Source organism: Arvicanthis niloticus, chromosome 1, assembly GCF_011762505.2.
Source record: "Arvicanthis niloticus isolate mArvNil1 chromosome 1, mArvNil1.pat.X, whole genome shotgun sequence".
NCBI classification, from domain to species: domain Eukaryota; kingdom Metazoa; phylum Chordata; class Mammalia; order Rodentia; family Muridae; genus Arvicanthis; species Arvicanthis niloticus.
In genome coordinates, this window is record NC_047658.1 from 81434522 (window position 1) to 81448187 (window position 13666).

The 13666-nt window shown below is 47.0% G+C and overlaps 1 protein-coding gene across 1 annotated transcript in view; it reads left to right on the forward strand.

The window, feature by feature from the left end:
* Positions 1-352: 352 nt before the first annotated feature.
* Positions 353-13666, forward strand: part of Spon1 (spondin 1) — a 266493-nt gene continuing 253179 nt past the window's right edge. Inside the window, exon 1 of the mRNA XM_034509559.2 lies at positions 353-974. Coding sequence (XP_034365450.1) covers positions 737-974 — 238 coding nt within the window. The 5' untranslated portion in view covers positions 353-736. The remainder of the gene's footprint in view (positions 975-13666) is intronic.

Sequence of the window (13666 nt, forward strand, 5' to 3'; positions counted from 1 at the left end):
CAAAAGTATGGCCATGCATTGTGCCAGCTGCTCCCATGGCCTAAGTCTCTGGGCTCCTTGTTGGTCCTCTAGCGCGACATGTTATATGGTGGCCTGGGAAGAGCAACGGAGGCAGCGGGCCAGGACAGCAAAGGTGGCCTGCGGCGATCTGCTTGTCTATAAATAAATGATTACGGTGTGTGGCGCTAGTGCACGTGGTAGACTGATGCCGCCGCGGGGAAACCTTGCAGCAGCGCAACCTGGCACTGAGTAGGTTTGCAACAAAAGTTAGTTGGCAGGCTTTCCCTCCTCAGAGCACTGTGGTCCACAGGACCCAGGGTGTAGCTGGATGCTGAGGAAACAGCCTCGTTGGTGGCAGGGTAGATTGAGCCAGCACGTGTCTGCGTATCCCAGCTCTCTCCCACCAGACCCTGGGAATCCAGCTTCACAAAACAAACACCAGAGCTCCCGCTAATCGCCAGCTCCGAAACAAAACAGCACTGCGCTGGGGGATCCGGGCGCAAATCAGCCCTCCCTCTTCGCGCTCCTTCGCCACCGCCCGCCCCTCAGCTCCGCTGCTCGGCTCCGCTCAGAGCAGCGCAGCTCCGCAGCCGCCAAAGCGAGGCGGGCTCGGTCTCCCCACCACCAGCGCCACCCGGGTTCCTCCAGGTTTCGTCTCTGCAGCTCCCGTCACTTGGAGCAGGAGTGTTCTGACAGGGGTCTGTAACAGCAGCATAAAGTTGGGGGGCCCTAGAGGATGAGGCTGTCTCCCGCGCCCCTGAGGCTTAGCCGGGGTCCGACGCTGCTGGCCCTCGCGCTGCCCCTGGCCGCAGCGCTAGCTTTCTCAGATGAGACCCTGGACAAAGTGGCCAAGTCGGAGGGCTACTGCAGCCGCATCTTGCGCGCCCAGGGCACACGGCGTGAGGGATACACGGAGTTCAGCCTACGTGTGGAAGGCGACCCTGACTTCTATAAGCCAGGGAGCAGCTACCGAGGTAAGTGGTGTGGCGTTGGGGGACTAGAGATCTAGAAGCCCCTAGGGCAGTGAACCGAGCAAGGCTGGAGCCGAGAACGCAGCCCCCGGGTGTGCCATGTCTGCACACCCCAGCCCGGGGGCCGTGACCTGGCTGCTCTGAACCCCTTAGCTTCCAGCTCTGTCCCCACCAAGACAGCGTCAGGGGAGGAGGGGGCCGTCGGGGAGGCTGCAGGCAGGAGAGACAGCCCGGGCTCCAACGCAGGGTTCCCGAGAGCGGAAGGGAGTACAGCAGAGCCACAGATCACACCAGCCTGGCTGGGAGGGAGCTGACTTCGCTCCAGCTGTTGGGTATAGTGGAGTACACACTTCTCCTTATCACTCTCTGGGGAAGAGGGTACTCTCAGGTGGGTCCCAGGTAGGGCTCTCCCAGTGGCTTCCATCCTTGATGGAAAGAGACCAGCTTCTAGATCAAGTAGGACTCTCACTTCCTGGATGGGTCCCTAACCAGTCCCAGGGGAGGAGGAACCTGAAGGGTCCACGGAAAGATCCCCGAATTACTCTCTTACGTCCCAGGAGACTGAGAGACCATTGGATATCCAGGACAGGTTTCAATGGCAATAGGGTCCTCAGGGGAAAAAACAAAAACAAATAAAAATCAACCAAACAAAAAACAAACAAACAAAAAAACGGGTAGTCTCTCAATAGAAGATGGAATGTGGTGACAGAAAAGAGACCCAGGGCTCCCAAGACTCCTCGAACACAACTCTGATTTTGTCGGCCTAGACGATGTGTGCCCTGTGGATGCCCAACTTTATGCAGCTCAGTGGAGAATAGGGCTCAGAGCAGAGCGAAAGGCTATACAAGCAGGTGGGCAACTTCTGGCATGACCAACAGCTAGGCCCACACCCACCTGAAGACTCCAAGTCACCCACCTCCACCCTCACACTCCACCACCTCTCTGCTCAGTAGTCTGTAGGCTCCCAGATATCTTTTTTCCTTTTTTAATAAGTATTAGCTGGCTGTCCCCAGGCAGGACACTGGGGAAACTTACTATATTTTACCTAGGGTCTCCACCAGAGCCATACGTCCATATGGTGCCTGATGGGGAAGAGCAGATCACTGGAGACCTTGGCAGAACAACTGGGCTTCCAGCTGCTGCCTTCCTGGTTCCCCCAGGGAGTTTTGAGAGGAAATGGTTGGGAGCACTGGGAGAAAGTTTGGGGCAGTGTCAGCAGTACTAGAACCAGGGACTGCACTTCCCAGAAAGCTGCTTTTGTTTTCCTGGTCAGTTTGGTGGAGTTGTAATTCTCCACTCCAAACTACCCACTCAGGCTCCGGGCACCGAATTCCTCAGACCTTGGCCAGGATCTGTTTTGTTCCCTGGGGAGTCCACAGGGTTCTTTCTCCAGGAAGAAAGATGTGCAGGACAAACTGGTACTTCCCTAACCTGGGGAAGATCAGACCAAAAGGCAATAAACCATCTGGGCCTCCTGCACACAGTTCAAGAGTTAACTGGGAAAGCAGAGGAAAAGAGATGACTGTGAATGAAGGGACCTGGGTTTAGTAGCTGTGTGACTTTGTGCAAGCCATTTGATTTCCCTGAGCCAAGCCTGGGGAAAAAAAGCCATGTACTCATACAAAGGTATGTAAGAGCAGGTCCCCAAATATTCATTAGTTTTGTTAGGGTGACTTTTCTTTATTTACTTAAAAATGAGGGGATTTTGTCTTGTCTAATTGCATTCTATGTGTGCTCTCCTCTGGTTAAAAAGTTTGTCAACATTCCTCCAGTCCAACAACCAGAGAACAAATGGCTGCCCTTTTCTGGTTCCTCATGAATTTATTTAATGAATGAATGAAAGGTGATTTCTCCATACTAGAGGCCTTGTCTATGACTATTCTTAATTAAAACCCAAGAAGAGGGTGGTATCTCTGTCTCTCTGTCTCTGTCTCTCTGTCTCTGTCTCTGTCTCTCTCTCTCTCTCTCTCTCTCTCTCTCTCTCTCTCTCTCTCTCTCTGTGTGTGTGTGTGTGTGTGTGTGTGTGTGTGTGTGTGTGTGTGTGTGTGTGTTGATTTTGGCTAAGTAGGAGCATCCTGGAATCCTCTCTCATACCAGTTCTGTTTGGCTGAGCACACACTTCAGTGCTGGGAGGGAGGCACATTCTACAGTCACATGTCCAGAGCTTTTAGGTAAGGCCAAGGCCTAGCAAGGATGACCTGAGAACAGACGAGGGGAGGACCCTGGACTCTCTAGCCCATACCCATAAGTTTTGGAATACGGTGATACCTGCTCAGGTTGTAGGTGGGGATACCATGTTTTCTCCCTCCAATGGCCAGGATATCTTGAAATAAAGACTCTGGGAGAAGCATGCAAAAGTGTCCCAGGTAGGTGTTCTGTAATTAACACATCAGGTTCAGGGTTACAAAGAAAAGACACTAGTTTAATTTGTGACATTTCCCATTAGATTATAGTTCCTTACAATATCACATTAAAAGTAAATTTACTGTGTTCTCCTAGGTACCTTGACTTAGGTTTATAGATGTTAACATCCCCTGGTGTTCTGCTTGCTTTTTAATCCCCCTCCCCCAAGTCAGCATCCATTACCCATCACCATCCTTAGAATGAATGACTCCTTTTCCTCTCTCCAGTCTTTGCCCTTTATTTCAGTCTGTCATCCAATAGCATCTGTGCCCCATAGCCCCCCACCCCATTGCCTTTGGCTATTCTAGACTTGAATAAAAAGGTCCCTATTTTAACAAACTGAATCATGGGGCTTCTTCCCCACAGCCTGGGTGCGTTAGGGGCAGTCATTCAGCCTTCTCCAACTAGCTAGTGCCATTCTGACTTCCTTTTCTCTCCCACCCCTGCTCCCTACCCTCCCTCCCTCTTCCTCTAGCCGCCCCCCACCCCACTGCCATAATTGTGCTTTAGAAAGCTCTGAAAGGCCCGCTCTGTTTCTGACCAGAGCCTCCTTTGAAAGGCGATTACAGTGATTAAAAATAACAAGTTGAGGATACTCCAGGGGCTTCTCTTCTAGGGTGACAGTTTACAGAGCCAGGCTTTCCCAGATCACAATTTCAAGCCAAATAGCAGGAAATCAGCTGAAATGTTCACGAATTGATTGAAAATCAAAGAGGCTCTTTTGTCTGAGCAAGGTCTGTTTATTGGGAAAATAAAGTCAGGCTGACGAGAGTGTCTTTTTCTAGATGCTCTTTAAAGGGAAATTTCAAGGAACTTGATGGGAAAAGAATGTTCAAGAGATTTCAAAAGCTAGCCCAACTGCAGGCATAATTGGGGGATTTGTTCTACACTCAGAGGTTTGGAGACCTCCAAAGCAGCTTTGCTTTTTCTTCTTTGTCTCATTTGGGGACACACACTGCCAGTGTGAGTAAGGACCTCAGCCTACTAGAAAAGTATGAGATTTCATGATGCATGAGTTAGTTTGGGATTTCTGCTTGTCTTCATAGTCGCTGTGTGACCGCAGGCAATCTATGACGTGTCTCTGAACTACAGTTTCCCTGTCTGTAAAGTGAGGGCATTTGGGGGGAGGACAACCCCCAAATAATAAGAGTCAAAGAGGTCAGGACACAGTGGGTACAGTATGTATGTGTGTGCACACATATAAATACACATATATACATGTTATGAGAGGATTCATTTGGAAGTTAAAACAATACTTATCATAACAACAGAGAAGACACTGTGCTAAATTCTTCCCACTCAGCTCCCTTATTCCTCACAGTCTTGCAAGGCAGTTTATTCTATTCCTGTGTTGTAGATGAGACCAAGCATCAGAGAGGCTCCTCACAGTTGAAACGCTACAAGACAGGGCCCATTCTTGTGTCTGTGCCCCTCCGGTCTCTGCTCTTCCCTACTCCTCTGTGTCAACTCTTAAACTGACTGGGGAGTAGAAGCCGTTTACTGGGCTAGCCTCAGCCTTGGGGAACTGCATCAACAAGTTATGGTAATCACACCATGGGACACAGAGTAAGGAAGCCATGGAGTCTTCCTGCAGTTCCTCCTTCTGTCTTCCTTTTAAAATAGACGTCAGCATTGTTGTTCCCCTTGAGTAGAGGTTCAGTTTAGAACATGAAGGACCTTGTTAGTCCTTAACAGATTCCCTTCATGAGAAGGCAGGAACAGACTGGATGGGGGACAAAACTTAACTTGATAGATCGTTTTATCTATATGCTGTTGTTTTATAACTAGGCTTGCAAATGCTTGTGTTTGAGCATAACATATGTAGGAGCTGAGAAACCGAAGCTGGGAAAGAGATTCCTAAATAAACTGTTTCCTTTGTTGTGGTTTGCTTTTTCTAAAGAGCGTTCCTCTTTCTCTCCTGTTCACGTGTTTTTCCTTCCCTTTTATCATGTGATTTTAAATTCTTGTCGCCTTTTAATAGACGTTTAATTCAAACTGATAATAAAAACCAAAACATATCAGGCACATGCTAACATCTCACCCATCAGAAAGCTGAGGCAGGAGGATCATGAGTTTGAAGACAACTTCACCATACATAGTGAGATCCTGTCTGAAAAACTCAGAAGGGAAAACAAAATTCAAAAGCTGCCTCAAGTCCAATGTTTGAGGATTACAAAGGTTGCTTATGGCTTTGAGTTTCAGGCAGTGGGGAACATCAAACCATATAAAACAAGGCATATCTAATTTAAGTTTTTCAAAGTTTACAACCTGGTGCTTTCTCAAGCCCAGGTAAGTCCATCACAGCTGCCTCTTTTAATCGGAAGCACAGGCTAGAATGACATACAGGTGCCCGGGAAGTTTTCACTGCCACATTCATCATTTATATTCTTTACAGAACAGACATAAGCCAGGCTAAGAGACCCCAAGCGAACTGTTTCAGCTGAGATAAATAGAAAGCCAGACGTGACAGAGCTCTCGGCTTCACAGTGTCAGGCAGGAACCCAGGCTCCTTCTGCCTTGTTGCTCTTCCCTCTTCTTGGACTCTGCTATCCAACAGGTAGCTGCTACTACAGCAAGATCATTGCATACTTTAAGTATGGTAGTCTGAAATGAGATGGGCTGGAATGTTATTGAAGGATTCATGTGGGAAAAAAAGCATGGCTCTTATTAACAATTTTCAAATGGACCCCATATTGAAATGGACATTATATATGTTAGGTCAAAGAACATATGTTGCTAACATTAATTTCATCCATTTTACACATGTGTCTTTCTATTGAATGCTAGCCAACACGATTGAGTTTACCTGGCTTCTGGTTGTTTTATTGGGCATCTCTCTCCAAGGATCACTGTAGCCAACTTGCTTTTACATTTAAGCCCCATGTAGCCCATGGAGCACATAGTGTTGAGGAGAGTGAGGTGTGTGTGTGTGTGTGTGTGTGTGTGTGTGTGTGTGTGTGTGTATTTAAAGATAAAGGAGAAATAGATTTGGAAGAACAATTAGAGCAGTGTTTATCAACCTGTGGGTTACAACCCCTTTAGGGCCAAATGACCCTTTCACAGGGGTTGCCTAAAACCACCAGAAAACACAGATTTACATTTTGATTCATAACAGTAGCAAAACTTCAGTTATGAAGTAGCAACAAAGATAGCTTTATGATTGGGATCACAATAACATGAAGAATTATATTAAACAGTCATGGCTTCAGGAAGGTCGAGAACCACTGAATTAGAAAGTGCTGTTTTCTTTTTTTAATTGCTTAAAAAAAAAAACTTTGTGTTTGAGTGTTTTGCCTGCATATATGTACCATGTGCATGCAGTGCCTGCAATGGCCAGAAGAGGGCATTTGATTTTTTTTTTTTTCAGGAACTGTAGTTACAGACAACTGTGAGCTAACATGGTTGCTGGAAACAAAACCCAGGTCCTTTGAAAGAGCAACCAGTGCTCTTAACAGTTAAGCCACCTCTCAGCCCTGCTCCATGTTTTTAATGACAGTCATACTCCTCCCATGAATGAGAATTCAGTGAAGGGTCTTGTAGATGGGCTCTGTGCAGCTCTGAGCTGATGTTCCTGCTAAATCCATAGGCAGAGAAAGGAGTACAGGGTGTGTGTTTATGAGTATGTGGTTTGTGTGAGTTTGTGTGTATGAAAATAGTGTCTTTATGTAAGTGTGCATAGGTAGCCTATTCTATCTTACTTTTCCTCAATAAAGGAGGAATCAGAAAATAAAAGGAAAGAAAGAAGGAAGGAAGGAAGGAAGGAAGGAAGAAGTGAAAAGACCAAGAAATCAATGGCCACCTGTGAGATGAGAAAAAAAAAGCCACCAGGGTAGACATTCAGAATAAAAATGAACAAAGTAATTTGAATGCAGTGACTACCTATCCTACCCAAGGCTGAGATTCAGGAGGCATATGGAAAGTCTAAATCACATAAGTCAAAATTATCCTTTCACTATCCCTTGAAACTGTGCATTACATACAAGAAAGCAAGCAGCTCCAGTCTGGTCTGATTTATGTGCCCCTCCAGATATTTCCATTAGTGGGGAAGAGGAGGAAGCTGGCATTTCTTGGTAAGTCCCGTGCTATTCTCCCTGCAGCTCTGGACGTGATCTGTGCTGCTTCAGTCGGGTTGCTGAGAAAACTGTTGGTTTCTCCTCTTTAAATACTGGCAGGCAAATAAGTTCCCTACCATTGTGTAGGGAAACTGAGGCCACGTGGCATACTCAGGAGCATGCAGTGAGTGGAGTGGTAAGTGCCTACCTACCTAGAGGCGCGTGTGTGTGTGTGTGTGTGTGTGTGTGTGTGTGTGTGTGTGTGTCCGTGTCCATCTCGTCTCTTTCTCTAATTCATCTATTTCCGAACACATACAGCTAGGCTCTCACAAAAATTCCATAAGATGCTGGTAAGTTTTTGTTGGCATAAAATGTCCCATCTTCACAAAAGGTTTCCGAGGCTCAGACAGGATGAGACAAGAGTGAAGCGCCCACCCCCGGAAGCCTTTTGCCAGTAAGCTCCATATACCAGAGTCCCAAACTATCGCGGAAGTTTAGAGAAATCTCCTGTGCCCAACTCCTCTGTTGAGGCCTGAGGGCGGCAGCACGCAGGTTAGGGTTTACAAATAGGTTTTTAAGGGTTGTGAGAGAGAGGTCAGGGTTGATTTTCAGGAACCAGTCATCCGGTGGAGTTGGGGGAAGGGGAGGAGGAAGAGGTGGAGCTAGAATCAGGATCCAGTTGAGAATAATGGCCAGGTGCTACCGGGAGCTCTGTGCTGCCCCCACCCCTTCTCCTCTTCGCCTCTCGGGGCTTCTTAATCACTCTTTGAAAGCCAGTGGGAAAAAGCACCAAGGGACATAGTTTTGCTCCCAGACATCCATATGACTGATTTATCCTCTCTAAGTCTTGTGTATTAAGTCGCATCTATAAAGAGGCTTCTCTGACCACCACTTTAGGTTTCCCATTGGGTTTTTTCCCCTTGATTTATTTTCTTCGAGCCCTTAAGCTGTCTCTGAGATAATCATGTTTATCATCTGCCTCCTCCATCTAGAATACGCTCTTTATGAGAGCAAAACCTTTGTCTTTCTTATTCTATCTCCAGTAACCAGAATCTTGTATGGCCAGCAGGCATTAAATCATTATTTGTTGGAGGAGGGGGGTGGGCATTTAAACCCAAAGGTCCGAAGGTCCCGGTGTAAGATCCGCACCCTCCCCTTCTTAGATCAGCTAGACTAGGGAACTCACATCTCCCTCGACCAGAAAGGTGAGCACCAGAGGATGGCACTGGAAGAAATCAAAGCCGTCCAGATGGTGGCAGCAGAGAGAAAGGACAGCTATTGCCCTGGGACAGGCTGGAGGTAGGTGACAGGCAGATGGACTGCATGCAAGAAGAGGGTGAGTCCGATGAGAGGATGCAGAAGTGAGGGGCAACAGAGAGTAAAGGGCAGAGGGAAGGGCTGCCAGCCACACCTGAGCTCTCAGAGCAGACACTTAAACCCAGACACAGATTGCTAAGGTGAATTTTGCTGGCAACATCTGTAAGGAAAACCCAACAAAGAATTTGCTTCCAAGACTACATTTTTTTTTCTGTTTAGGGAAGTATCCCTTTCTGATGCTTCCCCAACACCACCTAGCACCTCTTCATCTCAGTACCTCACACTATGGTCCTATTCTGTTGCTGAGGAATACCCTGTTTGCTTTATGCATTAGTTGCTTCTGGAATTATGTTATAGTAACATGAAACTGACTACTACACCTTGGGAACACCCTCAGGCCTGGTACAGTTCTGTCAACCCTCTGCCATGGCAATGTGGAAGGGGTGCAGAGGACAACCACGAGCCCTTAGGGCAGCAACGCTCACAGCCTGGAGAAGTTAGAAGCTACACTGACCTCATCGTTCTCAGCTGCCTCCCATTGCACCTCCACACATTCCCCAGTCCCTGATCTTTGAAATCACACAAAAGAAGGTGTTTCCTTGGCCTTATGTCAGCCCTTGCAGTGCATATGGGTAAACAGCTCTCTACCCTGGCTTCTCTTCTGACTAAAATGCCATGTCCTATTTCTTTAGCCACCCCTATGGGAGACATTTCTTCTTCCTGTGCTTTGTACTCCAGATGTGCTCTGATAGGGACAGAATGGTTTTCTTCCTGTCCTGGACACTGTGTGTGTGTGAGCTTGCCAGGGCTTGTGTTTGCTTTCTTGGCAGTCCTGTCCTGCTCTGGAATCATGCTTAACCTGCAGCCAACTCAGATGCTTGCTATTTTCTTGGAAGGTTGCTGCGCTCCCTAACTGCTATGGTTTGTGGGTGTATGGATAATATCTCCAAATGATCTGTTGAGGTTTGGTCTCCAGGATGCTGCTGTAAGAAGGTGCTGTAGCCTCTGAGGAGATGCCGGCATACCACCAGTCTCTCACCTTCTCCCTACATCTTAGCTCATGTTCTAAGCAGGTTTTCCCACCACATGGTCTTCCCATAATGTAGCACTCCCCAACCATGGTGCCATGAAATACTGCACTATATCCCCAGAACTGTAACCTAAAATAGCTTGTTTCTCTGCTAACTGCCTATGCTGTTGTGTTGTAGTAAGAGAAAACTGATTGGTAAATTAGCCTATGTTGGTGTAACTGGTCAGCTTGGAGAGGGGATTGAGACGAGGTTTGAATCTATAAACCTAGGCCAGCCTCCAACTCAGGAACCCCCTGCCTCAGCCCCCAGCCTCTGTACTGAGATTGCAGGCTTGTGTCTCCCTGCCTCAGCCTCACCCTGAACATATTTGATGTGCTTTCCCATTGAACTTCAGCATAATTTCTGGTCAGTCATTCATGAAGTCTTGATTCTGTCACAGGGAGGTTTACTGACATGTTATTTTAGATTAGCCACAACTTTTTATAAACTGGCCTAATAAGCCTTTGACTAAACTGTTCAGTGGAATCTTGAGCAGGCTGGAGCTGAGGACAGGGCTCACAGCCACCCTTTCAGGGCTTTCCCTAAAGCTGGCATCTAGTTCAGCACTTGAAAGTAAACATCCTGTTGTCACCCCAATGATATTTATCAACTGACTGCCATCTCCTGGTCACTCGGTCACTCACCGCAGTATACTTAGGAATACAGTGTTCTAAGTCTTACGGTGGAACTCTAAAATGCCCCTTGAAGTTTCATGCACTTAAGGCTTGATTGACAGCTAATGGTCTTTGAGGAATTGGACCATGAAGACTCTGACCTAATTAGTGATTGATTCACTGAAGGATTCATGATTTAATGACATCATAGATAACCATGTGTTCCCATTGCATTTCTGTTGCTATGATAAAACACTCTAATCCCCGCTCCCCTACCACCAAAAAACAAAAACAAAAACAAAAAACCAAAAACAAACAAACAAACAAACAAACCCTTAGGGGAGGTTTATTTGGCTTACAAGTCTAGGTTGTAGTCCATCATTGTGGGACCTTAAGACAGGAACTTGAGGCAGCTAGTCACATCACAGTCAAGAGCAGAAAGAGATGCATGCATGCGCATTGTGCTCAGCTAGTTCTCTCTAGTCTTACACAGTCTGGGGCCCCAAACCAGGGAACAGTGTCGCCTACTTTGTAGCTGGGTCTTCGTATACATTGGTTAAAGATGATTCCCACAGGCACGCTCACTGGCCACCCTGACCTAGACAGTTCCTTACAGTGACTCTCTCTACCCAGATGGTTTGGGGTTCTGTCAAAATTAACTCTCACAGTCTGGTCAGATAAAGTAGATCACTGGACGTTTCAGAGGAGTGAAAGGAAAAGAATATTCTCAGGTCCTCAAGACAGGGATACAGAGGGCGGGGATAAGGAGCAAAGATTGCAGATAGAGAAAGAGGGAAGAGAAGGGAGCAAAGGAGGAGGGAGCAAAGGGGCAAGAGAGAGGGGGAGGAGTATTTGTCCCGGAGGGGAGTGGGACAAAGGACTGCCTCTTGATAGAGGGGAGACAGACTTGGCATATAGGAAAATGGCAGTTTATAAAGGTACAAGGGATAGGGTGTTTAATTTTAATTGGGCATGTTAGTTAGGTGAGCCAAAGGGGGCTTTTGATTGCTGGACTTCAATACTTTGAGAGCTGGACCTTGGTGGTCAGCCTCAGGAGGAGGAAGTGGGCAAAGAAGGGAATAGACCTCGGTGGCTGACTTCAGGAATCTAATATTTTAGCAAGGCAGGGAGAAGGAGGACGATGGGGGACAGTGGATGGAGGAGGGCCACGGGGGAGAAGGGCAAGCCATGCTTGCCATGTTCAAGCTGGCCAGAGTCCGACTCAAAGATTCTGTCTTGTCTGTGTCTCATCTTCCTCTTCCTTCCCCTGCCTCACCACCTGCTTCCAGGCTGTCATGAGGTAAGCAGCTCCTTTTAGCATGGCGTTCTCCCCTGGTGCTTTTCCTTTGCCACAGGCCTAACAACAGTGGAGCTAACACATTCAGATGGACCAAATCTTTAGAAGCCATGAACCCAAAAGAACCCTCTCCTTTAACTGGTTTCCCTCAGGTATTTTGTCACAGTGACAGGAACTTAGACTGCTGACTATTCCTGCAGTCCATGCGGAGTTGCTGATTGCTTTGCTTCATGATCAGCCAGGAGTTTTCCCATTGCAACCAATAGGACAGAATCGAATTAACTGTGGCAAGGAATGGAGCACAATGATCCCCATATTTGGGAAGCCCAGAGCTGGGTCTGACTTCAGGCATAAGTGGAGCTGGGAGCACAGACTCATCACCCACCCACCTCCCTGCTCCATATTTTCTTGCCATGTTCTAGCACTGTTCTTTCCCATTTCGTGGCCATGTTGTTCAGCTCAGGACTTCCATCTGTCTCTAAGCTATACCGTGAGGAGGTGACACAGAGGGAGGAGAAGGAGCCTTCATGGTGACACTGCATATGATTCATACTCATTGTCTCCTCTGATCCACAACAAATCCACAAGCTGATAATTATGATCCCAATTTCATGGAGGACACTGATTTATTTTTTAATGTATTTTATTGATTTAGCAAACTTTTATGGGCTCACGATTATGAATTCATTAGCTAGCCTAATGACCATACAGGTACACAATGTTCCAGCTGGTTTACACATAAGGAAAACGAGACCAGGGAAAGTTAAGTGCCTTATCCAAAGTTGTACAAAATAAAAGAGGGGAATTGGGAATGGGGCCTTTTAGTGATTTCCATTGTGTAGAGATGGCCTTTACAATTTTCAGGGTATGCAATCTCATTTGGAATGGGGGATGGGGTGGGTTCCTCTCCACCTGAAAATCCTGAGAATATTGGCTTCTGAAGGGAATGTCTAGAAATGGCACAGCCTTAATCCCACTGGCCACACTTGCTCACACTGGTTACCAGCCCTGCTTTCCTGTCTACCAGCCCTTCCCTGGCATTTCTGTCCTAATTGGCCGAGTAGAGAATGGTCCCAAATTTCATAACGCAATATGTGACTTCTACTTCCTGGAACCTTTCAAGTCAAGCAGCTGGGGAGTACCCTGCTCCTGTGGCTTACTTAAATCTTCAATGATCTATGAGCCCATGGTATAAATTGATGAAGGGGATCCATTGTGGGTGAGGCTATAACATGAAGTCTTAGGCACATCATGATATAGACAACCAGAGCTGGTTATTTGGTGATGCTGGGACCTGATTCTGCATGGAGCCAGGGGACGAGGAATCTGGGGTTCTGGTTCTGAAACTCCAGAGACAGGGTGGAAGGGTGATGGAATCCCACAGGTCCTGAAAGGATAATAGGCACACAGCTTGTGTCAGGCTTCAGCGTGAGATAATCTTTATACAAACAAGGCAAGCCAGAGAAACTCTTACCTCCAAGGTAGCTTTTAGCACAGTGGGTCTAACTTGTGGACCTCAAACACTAGAAAACACATATTTCTGAAGGTCTTAAGAACAGAGACACCACTCAGTAGCAAAATTACAGTTGTAAATTTATGGTTGGGGTTCATAAGAGCATCGGAAGTATGTTTTCTGATGATCACTATCCATAGGTAGAAAACCGCTGTTTTAGAGTAAGCATATAATCCAGCGATCACACAGCCTCCAGCCTTCCTGAAGTATAAATCTGAATGGGCATTCCCATCTCAGACCCCCAGTGCTTCTTAACATCTCCAGAGAGGTAGCCATACTTCCTAGCAAAGCCTAGTAAGTCCGCAACCATTTATATATATCCTGCTTGTTCCCCTCATCTAGCCTCTCTGAAGACACGCTACCTTCCAGCAAGCAACCTGGACAATAGAGAATTAGTTCTGGGTTTTGTGTGGCTTACCAAGAAAACCA